The sequence below is a fragment of the Camellia sinensis genome, chromosome 14, assembly GCF_055761805.1.
Source record: "Camellia sinensis isolate YWXY chromosome 14, ASM5576180v1, whole genome shotgun sequence".
In the NCBI taxonomy this organism is placed as follows: Eukaryota; Viridiplantae; Streptophyta; class Magnoliopsida; order Ericales; family Theaceae; genus Camellia; species Camellia sinensis.
In genome coordinates this window covers 2,603,711-2,629,610 of record NC_138974.1, presented here as the reverse complement: position 1 = coordinate 2,629,610, position 25,900 = coordinate 2,603,711, and the positions used below count along the sequence as shown (strand labels likewise).

Genomic DNA, 25,900 nt, shown 5'->3' with positions numbered 1-25,900 from the left:
TCTCCCCCTCATTCGACACGTAGAACTTTTTCCCATTGCAAGTCTCTCCTTGAATAGTTGTAAATATAACATATACGAATTGGACCTTAGACATGGTTGGGGATAATCCAAATTACAATCACTAAGAAAAAATAAAAAATTTGATCAGACAAATCAAAGACATTAATTTAAATGCAAACTCATTACTAATTCAACATTCTAATCCATCGATTTTGACCGCTAAAACATTATTCTAATCCTTTACACCATTCTGATGTTATTAGTTTTGAAGTATAAACATGCATTCACACCAAACATAATAATCCATTTTTAAAAACACAAGAAAAATGAGGCGGCATGATGAGGATCTCAATGGATGAAGATTATAATTCAGGGAGTAGCTGTACTTGTAGATAGCCAAGATATTCAAATAGATTTGTTTCCATAATCCTCAAAATATTGCAAGAGTTACTTACGGCGCCATTCGGACAAATTTTATTAGTTATCCTACTCGTATCAGTTGAAAAATACTAATTATTTTGTTGCAATTATAAAAGAACATCATCCAAAAAAAAAATTTATGGTTTACTAAACAAGAAAAATTGAATGTGTTAATGAATGATGCAACTTTAACAAATAGAGCCATGTATATATATATATACATAATATAATATAAGACAACATAAACAAAAGTTCATCACGGCTCTTTTAAATACATTATCGCACAAAATGACTAAAACCAAGTAATTCAACGGACATCCTGCAACCACCCCAAAGAGGCCAAGATGTTTGATTAAAAAAGCGTGGGCAAATTACAACTTCCCAACTCTTCACTTTGAATTTCTTTATTTCTATGCCAACCGAAAAAAACAGAAGAAGAAAAGAATAGAAAAGAAAAAAAAATCTACAAACACGTGAATATTATGTCAAATTTTCTCTGATAGTCAAAATGGAAATTAATTTGAAATTGAAAGGTTCAGCTTACATTTCTTCTTAAAACCCAGATATTAATGAGACGAAAATTGAAACCTTATAACCAGCATAGATTGGGCAGCTTCAGGCGATGTGATAAACATTTTAACACACTCTCCTGAACCACAACATACAGTAACCAGACAAACGCCACACCAGTTGGTTGGGCTTGTGATTGGTGTGCCGTTTATCTGGCTACTATATATTGTGGTCTAGGAAGGTGTGTTAGAATGTGTCTCACATCACTTGGAATTGCCCAATCTGTGCTGGTTATAAGACTCCAGTTTCCCTCTGTTTAACACTTGAGTTTTAAGAAGTGTGGGCTGGACTTTACAATTAAATTAAATTGAAAAGTCACCTTTCATCTTTTCAGATGAGATGTAAAAGTTTGCTCTAACCATTAAACTTCTCCTCCTAAAGTACAAAGCTTGAAAATCTCGAGATCAGGCTGTAAAGGCTGGGTTCAGAGCTCCTCATCCTTTGTTTATTACAAAATTCATAGCATTAGAGGAAACATTCAGTACCCTACCCTGCAAAAATTCAGAAAATACCACAATTTAAATTCGATACTTTTGGCCTAAGAAAGAGATACTGTTGTAGCTATAATTGATCATACCCCAGGGGTTATTTTTTGAGACCATTGCTTGAAAGGACTTTCTTCCCATATGGGCTGGTCCGGAGCACAGGAACATGAGGCCTTATGGCCTCCACCAATGCAGCATGAAGACTTCCCTACTCAACAAGAGAACATATATATGTCATCCACATTACAAATGAAAATATTTGTCTTCATTGAATCCATAAATCTTACCTTGACCTCTTTATTAGTGGCAAATTAGTAATATCCCAAGAACATGCTGTAAGGAAATGTAATAATGAAATACACAGCTAATTGCTGCTACTAAATATATAAATTCAACATTATTTCATTCTATATTTTATGACACCGATGTGGGAGCAGGTTTCTAAGGATCATAGAATAGAATGGTTCACAGGCATTCCATGTCATGATTTTTCCACCATGTGCATTAAATTGAACACGTTTTAGAATTCCATGTAGCAGTAAGATGCTCAGAGGCCAGATCTTATATATATAGATAGATAATATATAAGGAAAAAAAAAAAAGAAAAAAGAAAAAAGTTGACCCACAAGACCTGCGTAGGATTCTTGTCTGAACAGATTCAAAACAATTTGTTTCCTAGATGAACACTCAAGGGGTGAATCTGAAAATCTTTCTAGTAATTTGTTTTATTACATTCATAGCTGAACTCTATAAAGCCCGCACGATACGGGTATGTCGATATAGTAAAATATAAAAATAGTAGGGTATTGATACAGTTGGGTATGTTTGTAGAAAAATATTTATCTTTAATTTGGAGTATTGAAAAAATTAGTTTAATGATTTAGTTCGTTATGCTCCAACCTTCAAGTCACATTTAATGCCAAAAGTAAAGGTATAAATCAAAATTAAATGTCATTATATTAAATAATTTACAAGCCATAGCTAAATTTTAAAATCATGCTAAGCTTAAGAACCATAAAAATAAAAATAAAAAGTCCAATGAAACTAATTTTATCCCTGTATTTCGACTGAGGTATGGGTTGAATATATAGCAGGTACGTCTGCGGTACAGCAAAAATTAAAAGGAAAAATTGGGATATATGTTTCGTGTACCCGATACATATACAGAAATATCATACGAAGTACCAGTACTTGGTAAGTACCCGGAACGGGTACACCATGTTTGTCCAAGAACCCATGCTTCATAGGCTGAACTTAACCTAGCCTAGACCACAAATACCAGATGCTTTTTACTAAAGTGATCCTGATTTCCATGTCTTCTGCTGCCCTAACTTGACATTTAAAACGTCAATGGTGCACACACATTCCACATCAAGGCCTCTCCAAATTCAATAAAACAGAGTTCCAAACCACTGTAAACCGAAACTTAAAAAATGATATGAAATATTGAGATCTATAGCACAGTAATAGTTTTTTTAAATGGGAAATTTTGTCTTTACAAATCATCCCAAATCTTACTATTATTTTGTTTTTTCAATATCATTTTTGTTTTTCTAACTTGATTCCAGCTTTTATCTCTGTAACTGCTTCCTGTAGTAGTACTCGCTTATGTCTAAGCCACCCAGGAGATGGGTTAAAACAAACAACTAAAACAGTTGGATCACGACAATATTTGGGCAATGGGTACATTAAGAGGTGGCCATTGTAAAATTATATGCATAAAACATATATACTTACAGATATTAATGAACCTAGATTATATATGATGGACGATTACAAAGTGATGATCTTTGCTAGCACTCAAAAGATATAGATGAGAGAGAGAGAAAACAGACACCTAGACGAAGATAGCACTTTCAGAGGAGGAAATTTCTAACCTTCGAATGATTTAACGCTGCTTGGATAACATAATTTCCGTAGGGGTCTTGCATGATTTGATCTAAACGACGATTATTTATCAACTCGTGAATAATACAAGATTGGCTTTCCTCTCCTGCATATTTCAGGCATTTTTCAACCACATTACTGCTATATTTCTGCATGGACAGGTCCCCATAGTCACCCTCCAGCTGGTCAAGAATATCAACTGTTGCCCATGGATCTTCAATTTCAAACACAAATTGCACAACATAATTCCTGTAAGATTGAAATCCAAATTCTAAGCAAAACATAAAGATGCAAAGATGGATACAAAATACCTATTGAAAAATATTGTAGTTCATTCAACAAGAAATGAAATAAATTGTTTGGTCTCCTCATTCTTTGAACAAATCCTATACCAAAAATATTTCCTGAGTCAAGAGTCAAATACAGTTAACCCTCAAACTGTAAGCACAGGGTGTGAAGTCCCCCATTAGTTAGGACCACTGGGTACATCATCGGTGATAACGACATAATGAGTAGCTGATTAAGAAAGTAAAAAAAACCTAACAGATGACATATATATACTGAAATTAAATTTCTGTTGTAGCACGTTAACTTAAACTTTAACATTGTTATAACCTTAACAAGAATGCAGTTGAGTTGTGATACCTTATTTAATATGAACTGTTAATATGTTGCCCACAAATATCTGATAAATCAACTAAGGTTTTCAATTCCAAAACCCACAAACAGTAATCTATTTATGCATAATAAGCTTCTTAAAGTATATGGTTTTCTAGCAATAACTCAAGCATCATTGTAACCAATTTTCTTGTCTACAAGCAAATAACATTAAAGGGAACAATTTTACAACTTGACATTGCTGAAGGTACTGAACCTGACTAATAAAATCTTGTAACTATTTGCATTGGGCATCATTCTGCCATCCTGCTAATAGAAGGCTGTAATGCTTGTTAAATCAATGGCAAACATCTCAAAATGTTTCTTATGAAAATATGTTTAAAGACATATCACCCATCCCGAAAAAAATTAAGGAAAAAACTATAATAAAGAACTTACAAAACATGGAAAAAGAAAAAAAAAAAATACCCAAATTGATCTTGGGAAAGAGTTAGAGCATTTGAAGTGATCTCGCAAATCAAACGACGCCTTTGGTCACCATCAGAATGGCTAAGGCACTTTTGAAGCACACAACAGCCATGACGGTCTGTTGCTAGTTCAACAAAATTAGAAATCACAGCTTCAAAAAGGAACTGCAGAAAGACCATCATCAGTGATGTCACAAAATTGTTTTTCATTGATTAATGATAAAAGTAATACCATAAAAGGTTCAACTTGTATCAATTAGTGAACTGTAGAACATATATAATGTAAGAAATAATGTATAGAGAAAGAGAGAGAATAAATTGTATGTATTATTATTGATTGATATATTGATATCTATTACAATGATTCATGATTCCTATATATAGAAGAGGGTGAGTGTGTAGTAGGTAAGGAGTAGGTGAAGTGGAGGTGGTAGTGGTGTAGTGGGTTAGGTTTAGTGGAGTAGGTGAGGTGGTAGTGGTGTAGTGGGTTAGGTTTAGTGGAGTAGGTTTAAGTGGCTGAAGTAGGTGGAGAGTAGGTGGATTTTAACAGCCCCCCGCAAACTCAAGGGGGATAGGAACTAACCAACTTGAGTTTGGAGAGAGTAACAAAACAAGAAAATACATAAAAATAAAAAAGGATAGGAGACACTGTATGGTCGTGTCAGACCGTTGGTGAAGACACTGAATGGTGGTGTCATAACGTTGTAGAGGACACTGTATGGGGGTGTCATAACGTTGTAGAGGACACTGTATGGTGGTGTCATAATGGTGTAGAGGACACTGGATGGCGGTGTCAGACCGCTGTAGAAGACAGTTTATGGGGTCATGTCGGACCGTTGTAGAAAAACAGTTTATGGGGTCATGTCGGACCGTTTGTAGAAGACAGTTTATGGGGTCATGTCGGACTGTATAGAGAAAGAGAGAGAATAAATTGTATGTATTATTATTGATTGATATATTGATATCTATTACAATGATTCATGATTCCTATATATAGAAGAGGGTGAGTGTGTAGTAGGTAAGGAGTAGGTGAAGTGGAGGTGGTAGTGGTGTAGTGGGTTAGGTTTAGTGGAGTAGGTGAGGTGGTAGTGGTGTAGTGGGTTAGGTTTAGTGGAGTAGGTTTAAGTGGGTGAAGTAGGTGGAGAGTAGGTGGATTTTAACAGCCCCCCGCAAACTCAAGGGGGATAGGAACTAACCAACTTGAGTTTGGAGAGAGTAACAAAACAAGAAAATACATAAAAATAAAAAAGGATAGGAGACACTGTATGGTCGTGTCAGACCGTTGGTGAAGACACTGAATGGTGGTGTCATAACGTTGTAGAGGACACTGTATGGGGGTGTCATAACGTTGTAGAGGACACTGTATGGTGGTGTCATAATGGTGTAGAGGACACTGGATGGCGGTGTCAGACCGCTGTAGAAGACAGTTTATGGGGTCATGTCGGACCGTTGTAGAAAAACAGTTTATGGGGTCATGTCGGACCGTTTGTAGAAGACAGTTTATGGGGTCATGTCGGACTGTATAGAGAAAGAGAGAGAATAAATTGTATGTATTATTATTGATTGATATATTGATATCTATTACAATGATTCATGATTCCTATATATAGAAGAGGGTGAGTGTGTAGTAGGTAAGGAGTAGGTGAAGTGGAGGTGGTAGTGGTGTAGTGGGTTAGGTTTAGTGGAGTAGGTGAGGTGGTAGTGGTGTAGTGGGTTAGGTTTAGTGGAGTAGGTTTAAGTGGGTGAAGTAGGTGGAGAGTAGGTGGATTTTAACATATAAGTCAGTGTAGAAGTGTCTAGAAATCACAAAGAAGGAAGCTTTACACTCCATAATGCATGAACACACAAATAGATACTCCGCAGAGATTCTTATCTTGGGGAGAAAATTCACTCATAGCTTAAAAGAATGAAGTCGTCATTAGACTTCAAATATGAGGCATTAGAATCTTCATCCCTTGAGTGACTAAAATTGATTTATGCATTATACACAGTAATTTCATCATTCTAATGCTTAGATTCAATTCAATCACGGTGGCTTAATTCAACTTATCAGTTGTGCCTAAATGCACTAGAATTCTGAAATCTAATATGTTCCGTGCTTTTGCCATTAGTTGATACAACCAGCTTATGGCTAGATAGAACCAACACTTTCCATACCACATGTTTACACAATAAATTCCACCGGATTACTTGATACATATATAGCTGCAGTCACCTTTTGCAATGGTAGAACCAAATATTTAGATATCTAATAAACTATATATTTTCTTACATGTCGTGCTCATGTCCTAATCTTTTAGAATTTACCCTGTCAGCGTGTCCATTTCATGGCATGTTTGTGGTTATGCAACGAAGATATCAAACAAAAGAGCTATCCTGAGAGTTTGTAAAGAAGTCAATACCACCAGACAAGAAACACACAAATGAAGTGATGTTAACTCATGCTAACAAGTATGCCAGAGATAGAACAAAAAAAATAAAAATAAAGCAACAATGTCGGAGGAAACAAACAACTGCGTATTAGCACATATTCAGTTTCAATATAAACCATAAAGATAAGAAATAATCTGGTGGACTTCACATTTCATGCAAACTGTAACATCTTTATTTGACTTTTACCCTTACTCCACCAGTTATTTCTACCGAGCAGAAATGCATAATATCATTTATCAAGGCATCCTCAGATCATTCCAACTGAACCCTCTTATCCCTGTAGCTATATCACCTAGGTGTTTATTAATCCCATAGCTACGCTCTATTGGGGGTTTTCAAGACGAAAAAAGAGTGCTTTAAAAAGTGGCACAATGATAGAACTGACCTTGAGAGCTACAAATTGGCTAATAAGGAGGTCAAAAAAGTAGTGAGAGATGCTAAGTTGAAAGCCTATGATGACCTATACACTAAACTAGATAGTAAGGAGGGAGAGAAGAGAATATACAAACTTGCTAAGATAAGAGAGAGGAAAACAAGACATTTTAATTAGGTTCAGTGCATCAAGAGTGAGGCCCCTAAGGTGTTGGTGAAGGATGAAGAGATTAAGGAGAGGTGGAAGAACTATTTTGAGAAGTTGTTAGATAAGGAACATAGAGGAATGGCAAAAGGGGAGGAAGTAGTAATAAAGAAAACAAAGACTACAGGTTCTATTATAGAATTAGGAACTTTGAAGTAGAGATTGCGCTTAAGAAAATGAAATCGAATAAGGCTTTAGGACCTGATGATATCCTTGTTGAAGCTTGGAAATGTTTGGATAAGAATGGAGTTATTTGGTTGACTAGGTTATTTAGTAAGATTTTGTTAACTAGGAAAATGCCAGAAGAGTGGAGGAAGAGTATTTTAGTGCCAATTCATAAAAATAAAAGAGATGTCCAGAATTGTAACAACTATAGAGGAATCAAACTGATGTGTCATATAATGAAAGTGTGGGAGAGAGTGATGGAACATTGATTGCAAGATATAACAGAGGTGTCAGATAAGGATTTATGCCTGGTAGGTCAATAATGGAGAGAGTAATAAAGAAGTATAGAGGGAAGAAAAGAGACATTCATATGGTTTTCATCAATCTTGAGAAAGCATATGATAGAGTACCTCGGGACATAATCTGGTGAGTGTTAGAGAAAAAAAGGATAACAAAAGAATACATTGATGTGATTAAGGACATGCATGAAGGTGTGGTGACCACTATTAGATTGCCGGCCGGAGAGACAAGTAAATTTCCAATTACTATGGGGGTTACACCAAGGATCGGCCTTAAATCCTTATCCTTTTGCTTTAGTTATAAATGAGTTGACGAAAAAAATTCAAGATGATGTGCCATGGTGTATGCTTTTTGCAGATGATATCATGTTAGTAAATGAGAATAGAGAAGGGGTTAACGCTAAGTTAGAGACTTGGAGAGAAACACTTGAATCTAAAGGATTTAGGATAAGCACAATTAAGACAGAGTATATGGAGTGTAATTTTAGTAATAGTAACAATAAAAACAGAGGAGAAGTGAAGATTGAGAATTAAGAACTACCTAAGTGTGAACTTTTTCGTTATTTATGATCAATTATCACAACAGTTGGGGAGATTGGAGCAGATGTGATCTATAAAATTAAGGCGGGGTGGCTTAAGTGGAGGAGTGCGTCTCGGGTACTGTGCGATAAACGAGTAGCCACTAGATTAAAAAGAAATGGCTATTAGACTAGCAATGTTGTATCGGACGGAATGTTGGACAACTAAAAAACATGTAGATAAGGTGAGTGTTGCTGAGATGAGGATGCTAAGGTGAATGTGTGACAAAATTAGAAAAGAAAGAGTTAGGAATGAGTATATTCATGTATGGGTAGGAATAGCACCGATAGAAGATAAGCTGAGAGAGAATAGATTGAGATGGTTAGGTCATATACAACGGAGACCAACAGAGACAGTAGTGAAGAGATGCGATACAGTGAAGAGGGAAGTGTTAGGGGAAAAGGCAAACTTAGATTGACGTGAACTAGTGTAGTAAATAGAGATATGAATCTCCTTAATTTGACTGACCAAGTGACCTTTGATAGAGTTGAGTGGAGAAGAAGGATTTATGTAGCTGACTCTATTTGATGGGATTTAAGACTTGATTTGGTTTGGGTGTTTCAAATCATCCTTATTTCTCTTGAATAGAGAAATGTGAAGGATGTTAGTGTGCATGCACCTGCACCGTAAGGACGGTGCAACTCACCATTTGCACAAGCATACGTGCATGTAGCGCGGACAGTGCACTGTGTGGCACAATATGGGACTTCAATGGCGCATATTGCACTTTGCATGTACTCTGCTGGAAATTTGTGTTAATGCATATAATAAGATAGTGGCATATGATAGTGGTGTTGGTGGTAGATAGTGGCATGTATAGAATATGATAGTGGTGTTGGTGGTAGATAGTGGCATGTATAGAATATGATAGTGGTGTTGGTGGTAGATAGTGGCATGTATATAATATGATAGTGGTAGATAGTGGTAATATATAATATGTAAGTGGCATATAATGGGTTATAATGATGTTTGTAATATCTCTTATATAAGGAGTGTCATTTGGTCTTGTAAAATAAGAAGTTTTGAATATAACAGAAATATATTCCTTCTTCCTCATATTTTCGGAGTTCTTCTTCCTCATATTTTCTAAGTTGGTATCAGAGCTACAAAAAACACAGCAGCCCTAAAACCGTCATAGCCATGTCGGAAGTCACGTCCGAAACCACTTCAACCCCTGCCGCTGCCATTCCGTTGAAAACATCAAACTCTCACTCTGTCCAAATCACCACCATCCGCCTAAATGGTGATAATTTTCTCCGCTGGTCACAATCTGTCCGGATGTATATCCGTGGGCAAGGAAAGATCGGTTACATCACTGGTGACAAGAAGGCTCCTGCTGTTAATGATCCGCTGTTCGACAGTTGGAACGCTGAAAACTCCATGGTTATGACATGGTTGGTCAATTCCATGGAGGAGGATATAAGCTCTAATTACATGTGCTATCTTACTGCACAAGAATTGTGGGATAATGTTAGTCAGATGTATTCTGACCTAGGAAATCAATCTCAAGTTTTCGAATTAACTTTGAAGTTGGGAGAGATTCGTCAAGGAGATGATTCCGTCACCAAATATTTCAATTCGTTGAAAAGGTTGTGGCAGGATCTTGACATCTTCAACACATACGAATGGAAATCGGTTGACGACTGCAACCACCACAAGAAAACTGTGGAAGACAGCCGTATTTACAAGTTTCTTGCCGGCCTCAACATTGAGTTCGATGAAGTGCGAGGAAGAATTATTGGCAGACCTCCTCTCCCATCCATTGGCGAAGTATTTGCCGAAGTCAGAAGGGAAGAGAGCCGAAGGAGCGTCATGCTTAAGAAAAAAGGTACTGGTGAATCAATTGAAATTTTTGCTTTAATTAGCGATGCTGCGGCCAACAAGGCTGCAAATTACCAGCGCAGGTTTGATGATAAGCCACGGGTCTGGTGTGATTTTTGCAACAAGCCTCGCCATACACGTGAAACGTGTTGGAAGATCCATGGCAAACCTGTCAACTGGAAAAGCAGCAAACAAGGAGAGAAGAATCGTGGCTTTCCTACCGCTAATGAAGCCGATTCAGGTCCCTTCAACAAAGAGCAGATTGATCAACTCTTAAAGCTGATAAAATCCAACTCCTCATCCGGTACTCCTAGTGTTTTGTTGGCACAAACAGGTAGAAATCCTAAAGCCTTCTCTTGCCTAAACTTCTCTCCGTGGATCATAGATTCCGGTGCCTCCGATCACATGACTAGTTTTTCCCATTTATTTAGTACCTATTTCCCTTGTTCCGGTCATGACAAAATCAGAATAGTCGATGGTAGTTTTTCACCTATTGCAGGAAAAGGATTTATTAAACTAACTGAGAAAATTAATCTCAATGCTGTTCTTCACGTCCCCAACTTAGCCTGTAACCTTTTGTCTGTCAGTAAACTATCTAAGGATTCTAATTGTCGTGTTACATTTTTTGAATCCCATTGTGAATTTCAGGACCAGAACTCGGGGATGATGATTGGGCGTGCTAGGATGCTTGAAGGTCTTTACTACTTTGATGAAGTACCTGTTAGTAATAAAAAAGCTCAGAGCTTTAATAGTACTAGTTCAATCTTTGTTCGAGAAAAAATAATGCTATGGCACTATAGGCTAGGACATCCTAGTTTTCTTTATCTGAAACATTTATTTCCAGAATTATTTAAAGGGATTGATTGTTCTTCTTTTCATTGTGAAAGTTGCATTTTTGCAAAATTTCATCGCTCTACTTATTTGCCAAAACCTTACCAGGCTTCCAAACCTTTTTATTTGATTCATAGTGATGTTTGGGGCCCTTCTAAAATCACTACTCTTTCTGGTAAAAGATGGTTTGTTACATTTATTGATGACCATACCCGCTTATGTTGGATTTATTTGATGAATAAAAAATCTGACGTGAAAAATTTATTCACAAATTTTTACAATATGATTGAAAACCAATTTCAAACCAAAATTGGTATTTTACATTCTGATAATGGAACAGAATATTTCAATGAGCAGTTGGGTGAGTTTTTGGAAAAAAAGGGAATTTTTCATCAATCTACATGTCGGGATACCCCTCAACAAAATGGCATTGCAGAACGAAAAAATAAACATCTACTTGAAGTAGCACGTGCTATAATGTTTTACATGCATGTTCCTAAATATTTATGGGGTGAAGCAATTTTAACAGCCTCTTATTTGATAAACAGGATGCCTACAAAGGTGTTAACATACAAAACGCCTTTCGATTGTCTCAAAACTTTTTTTCCTGACACGAGGTTGTTTTCTGATTTACCCGCCAAAGTTTTTGGATGTACTGCCTATGTTCATGTTCCTAGTCAATTTCGTTCAAAACTTGACCCCCGTGCTATAAAATGTGTTTTTTTGGGTTATTCCTCAAATAAAAAGGGGTATAAGTGTTTCGACCCTCAAACCAAGAAATTTCATGTGAGTATGGATGTGTCATTTGTGGAAACAAAATCCTATTTCCCCAACACTTCTCTTCAGGGGGAGACAAGTGGAGTAGAAGACCGTTTTTGGGATATTTCTATCCCGCTCCCCAATGTCATTTATCCTACACAAAAACCACATCTGTCTGATAATGATCACTTAGGAGAACCAAGTTCTATGATGCCTAGTCAAGAAGATTCTTGTTTAGGGGGAGAAGTACTACAAAATGATCTAAATCCTGAGCTTCAGGTTTATACTAGGAAGCGATTTCATCTGAGGAATAATGACCCGAATGTCCATCCTAATGACCCGAATATCCACCCGACTTCTGGCATCGAAATTTTAGGTAATCCTATTCCTTCTATTTCCGACCTTGATGTTCCTATAGCAATTAGGAAAGGTGTCCGAAATTGCATTAAACATCCTATTGCAAATTACCTCTCCTATCAAAGACTGTCTAAAAACCATAGAGCTTTCACATCTAGGATTTCACACTTGTTTGTTCCAAGGAATATACAGGAAGCATTGGATGATCCGAATTGGAAATTAGCAGTCATGGAGGAGATGAATGCTTTAAGGAGAAGTGGTACTTGGGAGATAGTTGATCTACCCAAAGACAAGAAAACAGTTGGGTGTAAATGGGTGTTTACGATAAAATGTAACGCAGATGGAAGCGTTGAGAGATACAAGGCGAGACTGGTGGCTAAAGGCTTTACTCAAACTTATGGGATCGACTATCAGGAGACGTTTGCTCCTGTTGCTAAAATAAATTCCATCAGAGTACTGTTATCTCTTGCAGTAAATTCAGATTGGCCTCTACATCAACTTGACATTAAAAATGCATTTCTCAATGGTGATCTTGAAGAGGAGGTGTTCATGAGCCTACAGCCGGGATTTGAGCAGAGACTTGGAAGCGACAGAGTATGCAGATTGAACAAGTCATTATACGGACTCAAACAATCACCAAGAGCATGGTTTGAACGCTTTGGGAAGGCAGTTATCAGTTGTGGCTTCTCGCAGAGTCAAGCAGATCACACAATATTTTATAAACATTCAAAAAACAGTAAAATTGCAATTTTGATTGTTTATGTTGATGACATCATTTTAACTGGTAATGATGAAGCAGAGTTAGCAGCCCTCAAAGAGAAACTCGCAAAAGAATTTCACATTAAGGATCTGGGAGCCCTCAAGTATTTCCTCGGAATGGAATTTGCAAGATCCAAGGAAGGTATATTCATTAATCAGAGAAAATATGTTCTTGATCTCCTTGGAGAAACAGGTATGCTTGGTTGTAAGATGGTGGAGACTCCGATCGAGCCTAACTTGAAGTTACAAGCTGCTAAGGCTGAAGAAGTCAAAGAGAGGGAACAATATCAGCGACTTGTCGGGAAATTGATTTACTTGTCTCATACGCGGCCTGATATTGCCTTTGCAGTCAGCATGGTAAGTCAGTTCATGCACTCACCAGGGGCAGAGCACTTTGAGGCCGTTTATAAGATCTTAAGATATTTGAAAGGAACTCCAGGGAGAGGCTTACTGTTCAAGAAACATGGACATCTTCAAGTTGAAGTATACACAGATGCAGACTGGGCAGGAAGTGTTACAGACAGGAGATCAACATCCGGATACTGCTCCTTTGTAGGTGGGAACCTAGTTACATGGCGGAGTAAAAAACAGAATGTGGTAGCTAGAAGTAGTGCAGAAGCAGAGTTCAGAGCTGTTGCCCATGGAATCTGTGAAGTAATGTGGATTAAAAGAATTCTTGAAGAATTAAAACTTTCTCACCCGACACCTATGAAGGTCTATTGTGACAACAAAGCAGCTATATCTATAGCTCATAATCCAGTTCTACATGATCGCACAAAACATATAGAAGTGGATAAACATTTCATCAAGGAGAAAATCAATGCTGGCATAATCTGTATGACCTACCTTCCAACAGGTGAACAATTAGCTGATGTGCTAACGAAGGGACTACACAAGAAGCAATTTGATAAGCTGACTAGCAAGCTGGCTATGGAAGATATCTTCAAACCAGCTTGAGGGGGAGTGCTGGAAATTTGTGTTAATGCATATAATAAGATAGTGGCATATGATAGTGGTGTTGGTGGTAGATAGTGGCATGTATAGAATATGATAGTGGTGTTGGTGGTAGATAGTGGCATGTATAGAATATGATAGTGGTGTTGGTGGTAGATAGTGGCATGTATATAATATGATAGTGGTAGATAGTGGTAATATATAATATGTAAGTGGCATATAATGGGTTATAATGATGTTTGTAATATCTCCTATATAAGGAGTGTCATTTGGTCTTGTAAAATAAGAAGTTTTGAATATAACAGAAATATATTCCTTCTTCATCATATTTTCGGAGTTCTTCTTCCTCATATTTTCTAAGTTGGTATCAGAGCTACAAAAAACACAGCAGCCCTAAAACCGTCATAGCCATGTCGGAAGTCATGTCTGAAAATATTGAGGCGTATTGAGGCGTATTGAGGCGTCATTTTCCTTTCCCACTTCAACAAGGGGATGCCTCACATGCACTGTCGTGGCATCTAGGTGGCCAACAGACAAGTCTAACCATTGATCAAACAATCAACAATTAGTAATTGCTTAGCGGTCATGTCTGAACGGATCAAGTTATTATCATAGCCATTAATCGAGTCCGCATGCGATGGAACGGCCTCAATTGAATCCAAATTGATGCTAGTAAAAGACACATGTACAAATGGATGCGCATTGGTCTAAAGGTGAATGCCATTTTGTACATCCCAAAATTTAGAAATATTCTGCAATTCAATTCAATTCTACTCTGTATCTCTCTTCCCCTCCCTCCTTTCCTCTCTCTTGCCCCCAAAATAGTTTTTTGTTTTGCTATTTTCTTGTATTCATTTCCTGCAGACTTGAATAACTGTGTCTTAGTTCTCTTGATTGTATCAAGAGTATATTGGTCTACTTTGGTATATGCAACCACAAGTAGACGGTCATTAGATCCAACTTCATTGTTTCTTGGAGGCAAGTTTGCTACAACTCGGTGCACTCTTTCTGTTGAGGTAAATATTGTCTTTAGAAAGCGACTCAATAATGTGACTTGAAGCAATTTCTGTCAATCCATTAAAGGCTCTCAAACATACTAGAGTTGAAGATCAATTTTTCAACAATCTAAAGACAATATTATGGCAAGATCACTCCAACAAATGACTCAAGATTTCATGAAGTTAGACCATTTTGATGGAGGCAATTTCAAGCGTTGGTAAAAGAAACTCAACTCACCACTCTCAACATGGTCTATATGTTGAAAGAGACGGTGGCTCAAACTCAGACCAGGACCTAGTGGGAAAATGATGACAACATCTGTAAAGGACATATTCTGAATGTGTTGTTAGATTTGCTATTCGATATGTACCAACAAGTGGAAACGGCAAATGAACTGTGTAGGATACTAGAGTCCAAATACTTATCCGAAGATGCAGTAAGAAATCTCTTGTTAGTAATTGTATGTTTCAAGTTATGGTTGATTATAAACCTATCATGGAACAATTGCATGAGATACACATATTCTTAGGGTTGTTTTGGGAACAACCTAAAATAGTTAAAGAGCCAAAAAGGCACTACCAAAATGTCAACTCCTCTCTACTTTTTTGAACGTCTTTTCGTAAAAAGCCAAAAAACCAACTAAAATAGTCACTTCCCAAAACAACACTTAGTCTATTTAGAAAACAAAATATGAATATAGATGAGTCTGTTACAATTTTATATATAGACAAACTGTCACCTTCTTGGAAAGATTTTAAAAAGAGCCTTAAATACAAAAAAGAAAGATACTTGTTCTTGAAGAATTGGCTTAATACCTCCGAGTGGAGGAAGAGTCAATGCTACTTGAAAATAAGGTTGTCCAAGGGGCTCAAGTTTTCAAGGTCCACATGGTGGAGGATTGCAAATGGTCTAACAAAGGAAAGTGTAAGTGCAATTTGCAATCTGATCAAGACTCAGAAAAGAAGAAAGATTCTTGTCGACACTGTGGCATGCTTGGGCACTTCGAGAACAAACATTAATCTTACAAGAAGAAACCATATGTGTCGGATACCAAGAATAAATTTGTGGCAGTAATATCTAAGGTGAATATGTTTGAGGATGTAGGAAATTGTTGGATTGACTTGGGAGCAACAAGACATGTTTGCAATGACAAGAATCTCTTCACCAGTAATGAATCAGTGAGTGATGTAACAATTTTCTATATGAGCAACTCTTCAACTGCAGCTATCAAGGGTAAGTGGATGGTGGATTTTAAAAAAAGTTAGGTCTCCTAGTGAGGTGTATCATGTACCTGATGTTAAGAAAAATCATCACTTAGTGAGGTGTATCCTTGTTTCTAGAAGCTTGCTTAATAAGTATGGTCGTAAAAGTCTGTCCTTTCTAAAGGTGGTATTTTTTATTGGGAATGGATAAATGTATGAAGGCATGTTCAAGCTTAATATTAATAATACACACGTTTCTACTTATATTGTTATATTCTTTCATTATAGCATGCATGTTTAGGGCAAGTTAATATTAAGAAAATGAATGACATGTTTAAATTAGATTTATTTCCTTAGTATGATTCCAACATGGTTGAAAAACATAAAGTATGCTTGCAAACTAAAATCACTTGTATGCCATTTCCTGACAGTAGAAAGAAAACCACATAAATCTAATTTATCTTTTGCATAGGAGGAGATAGAAAATATTTTACAACATTCATTGATGAGGAACACGGAGGAACATGAGGGTAGGTCAAAAGGAGAGGAAGTAGGCAGTAATAAGGAAAACCAGGATTACAGGTTCTATCATAGGATTAAGAACTTTGAAGTGGAAATTGCACTTAAGAAGATGAAATCAAATAAGGTTTTAGAATCCGATGATATCCCTAGTGAAGTTTCGAAATGTTTGGGTAAGAAGGGGATTGCTTGTTTGACTAGGTTATTTAGTAAGATTTTGTTGGCTACAAAAATGCCAAAGGAGTGAAGGAAAAATATTTTAGTGCCAATCCATAAGAATAAAGGAGATGTCCAAAACTGCAACAGCTATAAAAGAATCAAGCTAATGTGTCATATAATCAAAGTGTGGAAGAGAGTGATGAAACATCGATTGCAAGATATAATAGAGGTGTCAGAGAATCAATTTGAGTTTATGCCTAGTAAGTTAACAATGGAAGCGATCTATCTTTTGAGGAGAGTAATAGAAAAGTATAGAGAAAAGAAATTAGACATTCATATTATTTTTATCAATCTCGAGAAAGCATACGATAGAGTGCCTTGGGATATAATTTGGTGGGAGTTAAAGAAGAAAGGGGTAACAAAAGGTTACATTGATGTGATTGGGGATATGTATAAAGCTGTGGTGATCACTATTAAATCGCTTGCTGGAGAGACAAGTGAATTTTCAATTACTGTAGGGTTACACCAAGGATCAAACCTTAATTCTTTATCTTTTTGCTTTAGTTATGGATGAGTTGACGAGAAATATTCAGGATGATATGCCATGGTGTATGTTTTTTGTAAATGATATTGTGTTAGTGGACGAGACTAGAGGAGTTAACACTAAGTTGAAGACTTGGAAAGAAACACTTAAATCTAAAAGATTTAGAACAAGAAGAACTAAGACAGAGTACATGGAGTGTAATTTTAGTAACAATAACAATGGAAGCAGAGGAGAAGTGAAGATTGAGAACCAATAATTATCTAAGAGTGAATATTTTTGTTATTTAGGATTGATTATTACAACGGCTAGGGAGATTAGTAGGGATGGCAATTTGAAACCAGCCCGACGGGGATCCCCGACCCCGACCCCGATTTTAGCGGTTTTTTCCCGAAAAATACCCCCGACGGGGAGAAGACGGTATTTGAAAATCAATCCCCGATCTGTTTCGGGCCAGGAACGGTGATCAGTGTTCAAGCCCCGGCCCGGCCCCGTCCCCGGCCCCGACCCCGTCCCCGTCCCCGAAATTCCCTGAAATAAAATTACTTTTATACCCCTTATATATAATATATATATATATATAATAAACCTGTGCGTCTCACTCTCGTTCTTCTCTCTCACTGGTCTCACTCTCACTCTCACTCTCACTCTCACTCTCGTTCTTATCTCTCACTCTTTCAACTCTTGTTCTTCTCTGTCTCTCAACTCTCTCACTCGGTCTCACTCGGTCTCACTCTCACTCTCACTCTCGTTCTTCTCTCTCATTCTCTCAACTCTCGTTCTCTCTCACTGGTCGATCTCCAGTGAGAGCTTCGTGTCGATCTCCATCGCCGATCTCTCACTCTCTCAACTCTCTCACTCGATCTCTCACTGGAGAGCTTCGTGTTGATCTCCATCGTTGATCTCCTCCGATCTCCTCATCCGCTGATCTCCACCGCCGCCCTCCTCCGCCGCCCTCATCAGCTTAGATCTATAAAAAAAATTTTGATCTGTAATTTTTTGATCTGTAATTTTTTTTTTTGATCTGTAATTTGATGATGAGCTGTAATTTTTTTGTTTTTGATCTCTTTTGTTGATGATGAGCTTTATCTGTTTGTTTTTGATCTGTTGATGAGGATCGGGGAATTTCGGGGTCGGGAAAACCCGATCCCCGTTGGGGACGGAGATGGGGACTGTGAAAGGTTCCCTGTTAGGGATCGGGGCCGGGGACAGGGAAGTTTTGGCCATCGGCGATCGGAGACAGAGAGGGTGATCCCCGGCCCCGCCCCACCCCGTTGCCATTCCTAGAGATTAGAGTAGATGTGGTCCATAGAATTAAAACGGGGTGGCTTAAGTGAAGAAGTGCGTGTAGGGTACTGTGCGATAAACGAATACCCACTAGACCAAAAGGGAAATTCTATAGAATGGCTATTAGACCAGCGATGTATGGGTCAGAATGTTGGGCAACTAAGAAACAATATGTAGATAAGAGGAGTGTTACTGAGATGATGATGCTAAGGTAGATGTGTGGCAAGAGTGAAAAGATAAATTATGAAGGAGTATATTTGAAAATGTATAGGAGCAGTACCGATAGAAGATAAGTTGAGAGAGAATAGATTGAGATGGTTTGGTCATATACAACGGAGACCAACAAAGGAAATAGTGAAGAGATGCGATATAATAATAGTAGATAGAATAGAAGTATTAGGGAAAAGGGATGACCTAGATTGATGTGGGCTACTGTAGTAAATAGAGATATGAACCTCCTTAATTTGACTAACGAAATGGCTTTGGCTAGAGTTGAGTAGAGAAGAAAGATTCATATGGCCGACCACATTTAATGAGACTTAAGGCTTTATTTGGTTTAGTTTAGTTATTGATGATTTTTTGAAATTTTTTCATATTTGTCTTTTTCATTCTAAAGACAAAGTTCAGGAGAAATTTAAAGTTTCAAAAGTAGAAGTAGAAATCAATGAAATGTTAAAATAAAAAGACTTGGGTCAAATAGAGGTGTTGAATATCAATTTCCTGAATTTTGTGAGAATGGAGGTATTATTTTTCACTCAATTGCACCTGATATTCCATAACAAAATGAAGTACCAAAAAGAAAAAATAGGACCTTAAATGATATGATTAATCCTGTGTTATCAAACTCTAGTTTAAGTTATGTTCATCGGGGTGAAGCTTTTCTTACTGCATGTCATATACTTAATAGAATCCCTCTCTAAAGAAAGAACATTTCTCTTTATGAGCTTTAGAAAAATAAGAAACCTAACTTGAGTTACTTTAAGAACTTGGTTTTTTTTTTTTTGGGGGGGTAATTTAAATTTTATTCAAGCCAAAGAACAAACGGGCATACCCTCAAACACCCTCAAGACTATCTAAACCAGCAACCTAAAAAAAGGTTCTAAATTGACTATATATGGAGGATAGATTGGGTAACTCCCCAATCCATACAACTCTGCCAATTAAGAAAAGTTCTTCTAATATTCTTCAAAGAACAAATTCTAGCTCTGATATATCAAGTGGAAGTAACAACGGTGACCTCTAGATGATTAGCAGCTTGCCTAAAAATTCAGTTATTTCTTTCAATCCAAATGTGGTTAACTGCACAAGACAAAGACAAATAAAGAGTCATACTTCGCTGAGACTTGCCTGAACATTGCACCACTGAATTTCCTCACTCCAATCCAAAACACCTCTGTTGGTTTGATAAATCTTTAACAGATTATCCCGTATATACTGCTAAAAACACATTAAAAAACACATGCTTATGGCTTTCCTGAACTGCATTACATAGCACACATAGGGGTTCAACCTACATTCCCCATTGCAACATTCTATCCTCAGTAGTTAGCCTCTACTGACAAACCAACCATAGAATAAAGGACCATTTAGGAACCAGTCCTCTAAACCAAACAATATCATGCCAGATAACTTCAGATCTCCTAGGTCTAATGGGGTCCCAGGCTGACTTCACAGTATAGGAACCATTAGGAGTAGGAACCCAAATAACTGCATTTTCCATAGTAATATCAGGCACAAAAGAAGCAGGGGTAAGAGCCGTAACCTGCTGAACTGTCCTATTCCTTTGTCTGTGCTGTGCCAATGCCATCCATGCTCTGTCACAATGGCAGAAGCTTTAGCAAGCAAGACTCTCCCAATATTTTGAACAATAGAATTACCAAAAAGTTTCAATAAAGGACCCAACGGGTGCCAATTATCAAGCCACAGAAAAGTGTTCAATCCATTCCCAATTTGATATTGAATTAAAGGCTGCCCAATCTCTCTTAGCTTAAAGATCTTCCTCATAGACAAAGAAGAATCTTTAGGAAGCTCCATAGCACAAAAACAATGGTCCTTTATTTTAAGAATGATTCCATTTTACCTATAAAGAATCATCTTTTTTACTAATAACCCACAAAAGTCTTAAAATTCTTGCTTTATTCCAACTATTCACATCTCTTATACCCAAGCCCCCCATAAAGAACTTGGGGTTGTAAGGCAATAGTTATATTGCCTACACTTAAAAGGAATAAATTAGTTGTTGCCTTGTAGAAGACTACTACTTGAGAGTTGGTTCCTTTGCCTACTGCTAACAAGAATCTGGTTAGTTACAAATGGGTCTCTAAAGTCAAGACTTATTCTGATAGTTTTCCGGAGCGCTACAAAGCTTGCTTGGTTGCCAAATGTTTCTCACAGGAGTATGGTCTTGAATATGCAGAGACTTTTTCCCCCATTGCCAAGATGACTGCTATCCGTACTTTGATCTCTATGACTACTGTCTTCCGTTGGCCTCTCTATCAAATGGATGTTAAGAATGCTTTTCTTAATGGCTATCTCACCGAGGAGGTCTACATACGTCCTCCCCCTGGCGTTCCACATTCCTATGGATAGGTTTGTCATCTTCGGCGTGCTCTTTATGGTTTGAAGCAATCTCCTTGTACTTAGTATGACCACTTTTAGACAGTTGTTACTCAGCTTGGATTTCATCCTCTCCTTGCGCTTTGCGCCTAAGTCCCAAGAGACCTTCGGCGCCTTGGTGCGCCTTGAGCCTTTAAAAACATTGATTCTTGTATTACAATTTACAATACAATTGAATAGACAGATTATTATTCAGAAATCTTACAGTATCATCATGTGCATTGTAGACCAATTAATGCACATTTAAGGAGAAGTAATTTGATCCATGTGTAGGATGATAAAATAGATAGAGGAAGGCTAAGGAGAACATGTCTTGAGGCATAAAAAAGGACTTAAATAACTTAAACATATATGAGGCTATGACTTTGAGTAAAATTAATTGGAGAAAATGGATTGATGTAGCTGATGCTGACCCCAATTAATAGGGACAAAGGTTAGTTGAGTTCAGGGTATTATTCTCCAACTATTAAAATAATTAATTTGAGAAAAGATGAAGATATAAAGAAATCTTTATGCGTTGCTTCTTTGAGTAGTGAAAGTTGAGGCCTTGTTATAATTTGTGTACAATAAAATGATAAAAATTTTATGAAGTTAAAAGTACAAAAATACAAAATAGTTAGAAGAGAATTCCCCAACTTTTAAACAAATTTTGGATACTTGTTCAAATTCATAGAACACATAAAAATAATATAAATTCTAGACGTATGTTCTTGACACAATTTCCTTTCATTAAAAAAAATTCACATGAGCGAAATGATTCATAAAACATAAAGAAATCAACTAAGACACACTTACCCTTCTATATTTTTATTGGAAAACGTAGAAACACCATCTATATACCCCATGATTTGCTAAAGTGATATTTGGACATATCCTATAAATGCATATATGTGGTTAAAGACAGCTAAACCTACATCAAGATTTAAGCCTTGAAGTTAAGAATTATTATTATTTATTATTTATTATTTTTTTGATAAATTGAACTTCAGAATATTTGGCATTACAGGAATCTGAAATCAAACTTTGGGTTCCTCATAATGCAACTCCAACCCCTGTGGAAGCTAGTTTGGGTTGAGGAACTTGGTACAATCAATAATCAATTCAACAAAACTACATGTATATGGAAGACATCATGATTTGATGCCCAAGAATGCAAAGCTTCAGCAGAAATTCAAAGTTCAATTAAACTCAAGCATTCTCAACTGCTGCAAGTTTGCTTGTTTGGTTTAGAGGAACTACGCGAGTTTGCTTGCTTGGTTTAGAGTAAGTTGGACCACTTTTCACATAAGCAACATCGTTCATGTTTAACTTGAAGAAAACACACACACACATATGCATGTATGTTTATGCTTCTTACCTCACTATATTCAGGCATTAAATACTGTAAACATCGTTGTGCAACATGATTGCCATTCATGCTCTTTATCAAGGTCACTATACCGGGCTTCAGTGAGGAGACAACCATAGAAAAATGCTCTGGAGTCTTAAGGGTTTCAATAACCTTCTGAACAGCCCGAGTCCTGTGCATGTGAAAAACAACTAAGCAGACGCTGAAAATATCAAGAAAACTGCAACAAAAAAACAAAGAGGGATCAGAGAGAGAGAGAGAGATAGAGCATACCCATGCATGTCACATGAAATCCTAACAAGGTCCCCAGATTTTCTAGTGATTGCACGAAGTATCTGCATCCGTTGATCTTCATCACACACTCCAAGCAGCTTCTGGACAAGGTAATTCCCAAAAGGATCTGTCATGAGCTCAACTATATGCACAATAATCTCCAGAAAAATCTTTTCGATATCTTCTTGGGTGCCCTCTGTAAATACCCTTTGCAAAAAGCGGCACCCATATTGGTCCTTTGCCATGAAATATATTCTACCAGAAATTCCATCAATAGAGTTGTACTTCTGCATCAGTGGCCTTGAATTATTATGTTTCAGCTCAGCAGTATTGGGCAGAAAACCTTTAGAGATCACACTACCTAACTGGAATGCAGCATTTGAATTGGATAAACTTTGATGGTAGTAACCATTTGAGAGAACTCTTCCATTCTGGTTGACATCTGCAAGTAGTTCATTTCCTCCAAAGGAGCCAAATTTGAATGATATGAGAGAATTCTGTTCATGTGATCTTGTTGAAATCTTTTCAGGAAAATTATGTCTCCCCACTTTGTCTGAAACTTGCATTTTGTTAAAATCTGTGGAGGAAAGGGCAGGATTAGATAGGTGTATGCTCGTTGAAACTGTAGCCTTGTTCCACACGGCATCTTGATTTGTCCTCTCATTACATGGTTGCCTGAAGTTCTGATTCATTAGCCTATCTGTCACATTCCTATTTGCTTGAATTGGATACTGAGCTTCCAACCGCCGACTCCTGAGCTGTTGCATATACAGGTATTGCTGATGCATTCTGTTGTAATACTGCTCCTCTTCCATAGGCCTCCATGTAACATGAGGCTGGCTTAGTCGTTGTGAATGTAAATAAGGAAGTGGAGACTGGGAATCGACAAAGTACTGTTGTTGGTGAGAAAATATCGGAAACTCCACTCCGTGAACAGGTACATTTAGGAGCTGAAAACCGTGCACTGCATGAATGAATGGCATGGTGCCAGAAAGATTTTCAATTGTTTGGCAACAACCAACTGACAGCTTCTTGAATTCTTGAACACTGACCTCAAATGAATTTGAACTTTCTTGGAAACCTTTCTTTGCATCAACCCTTTCAAAACCGCTAGATGAATTATTCTGTGATGGGAAAGAGGGGACAAACATTGCCCGAGAATCCATACTAAAAGGTAGTTTCTTTAAGCCATTTGAGTATTGCCCATTTAACAAAATAGTATGATCTTGAAAGGATTTGAAATTAACCAATGGAGGACTTTCAGCTTTTGTTGTTGCCCCTTCATTGAAGCTCAATTCTGCAAATGCAGAGGTCAAGAACTGGTCAGCAGGCAGATTTGGTTCCTCTTGTTGGATCCTCTTGATGTGTGATTGCTCAATTCTATTCAGAGGTAACTTTCCTTCGTCTAAACTCCCGTTGTTCTGAAGTTTCTCACTGAGCATCACTTTTGATGGATCCACGCATAAAGGCTTGGAGCGTTCCAAGGACAAGCCATCATCCAAAGGCACCCTTTTAAAGTCTTTCAAGGAATTGATGATTCCAGATTCCTCAGAAAGAGGAGCCTCAGAAGTAGCATTAGGAATCTCACCAAGAAGCTCCTCAAATTCATCCAACTCTAGTTGGTTAATTCCCTTTTCCATCTGGTGAATGCCAGGAAATTAAAGAATCCCTATTCACAAATAAACAAAGCAAGCTATATTCTGGGCAATGTAGATCCCCAAGAATAGACCTTCAATGCAACAACAATCTGTATCCTGAAAACCCAACCATAATGCAGTATACAATCAATATTGATCAAAACCCATTAACCAAAATATTGCCAATTTGTAAAAGACTCACATTTTGAAACTGCAAAACTCCCAGAAATGCTTTCTAAATAGAGATTTCAGAGGAAACCAAAGTGTCTAATGAAATTCCAGTGAACCAAAACCTTTGAAAATTACATCCAACCTACCTCTATAATATGTCAATTGATCAGAAAAAAATATAAAGAGAGGATTCATTATCTAATGTTATATGACCATAACTAATCTCTAGAATCTCCCAACCCAGAAGTTAAATTTGAACATCTTAACATCTGAATGTATGTGCAAGCATGTTTATGGATATATATTTCTACAACGGCAGGCTCATTGCATACAATGCATAGATTGCAGTCAATTTTCTTTCTTCCTTTTTTTTTTTTTTTTTTTTTTTTTTTTTTTTTTTTTGATTCATATAGAATTTGCAGTCAATGAAAACACATTTTAGTGACAATGAATGCCATTATCCCCAACTTAACAATTCGCAACTATGTCATCATCATCCTAGTCATCAGACCACTTTCCTCGATTTCCACGTCCACAATTTAAAAGTAAAATTATTATTCTTGTTATACATTTTAATAAATTTTTTTTAAAAATATGACAAATAAAGCTACCCAGAACCAATAAAATGGAAATAACTCAGATTTATAAAGAAAGAAAAGCCAGGAAAGAAATTTGTACCAATTGAATCAGTTCATCAAATGTACGAAAACCCAGATCATGAATAATCAAAATCAAAATCAAAATCAATCCTCAACTAGTATATGTATATGTGGAAACAAAGGCAAACCCACGTTGATGAGGACATACCGAGCGGAAAGAAACGGCGGCACTAGATACAGAACGATGAGGAAGTCATGGCTATAATGTGAATTCAACAAAAGCTTTTTCAACAAATTTGGGAAAGAATGCAGAGGCAGTGGAAGTAAGATGAGAGAGAGAGAGAGAGAGAGAGAGAGAGAGGCGGCGTAGAGAAGGAGAGAGAAAGAGAAGTATTCAAAGGAGTGAAGAGAGAGAAAGAGAGCATTGGCATATATGACCAGACCATTACATACAAACACCAAACAACACACCCCCAACTACAAAGCAAAGCAATTACCATGACTCATGCATGCCTCCCCCCTCTCTCTCTCTCTCTCTCTCTTTCCTTTTCTCAGCTTCTTTTTGTTT

The 25,900-nt window shown here is 37.1% G+C and overlaps 1 protein-coding gene across 2 annotated transcripts; it reads right to left on the bottom strand.

Moving 5' to 3' along the window:
- Window positions 1-723: 723 nt before the first annotated feature.
- Window positions 724-25,900, bottom strand: LOC145806697 (pumilio homolog 12-like). Of its 2 annotated transcripts, none has more exons than XM_082904290.1 (7): window positions 25,541-25,900; window positions 22,926-24,679; window positions 22,662-22,824; window positions 4,449-4,612; window positions 3,353-3,611; window positions 1,568-1,683; window positions 724-1,481 (listed from the first exon to the last, which is right to left on the bottom strand). In XM_082904290.1, exons 2-6 carry the CDS (start codon window positions 24,563-24,565, stop codon window positions 1,576-1,578), a joined length of 2,334 nt encoding a protein of 777 aa, XP_082760416.1. In that variant the 5' UTR covers window positions 24,566-24,679; window positions 25,541-25,900; the 3' UTR covers window positions 724-1,481; window positions 1,568-1,575. The 2 variants fall into 2 exon arrangements, with proteins under 2 accessions (XP_082760416.1, XP_082760417.1); XM_082904291.1 differs by having other exon boundaries at window positions 25,830-25,900.

Bases quoted from the DNA above. Each gene is read 5' to 3' on its own strand.
- LOC145806697 (XM_082904290.1), bottom strand. From the start codon at position 24,565: ATGGAAAAGGGAATTAACCAACTAGAGTTGGATGAATTTGAGGAGCTT. The intron at 22,825-22,925 runs GTATGCTCTATC...TCACATGCACAG, and splicing joins ATTTCATGTGACATGCATGG to GACTCGGGCTGTTCAGAAGG. The intron at 3,612-4,448 runs GTATTTTTTTTT...TCAATCTTACAG, and splicing joins CTTTCCCAAGATCAATTTGG to GAATTATGTTGTGCAATTTG.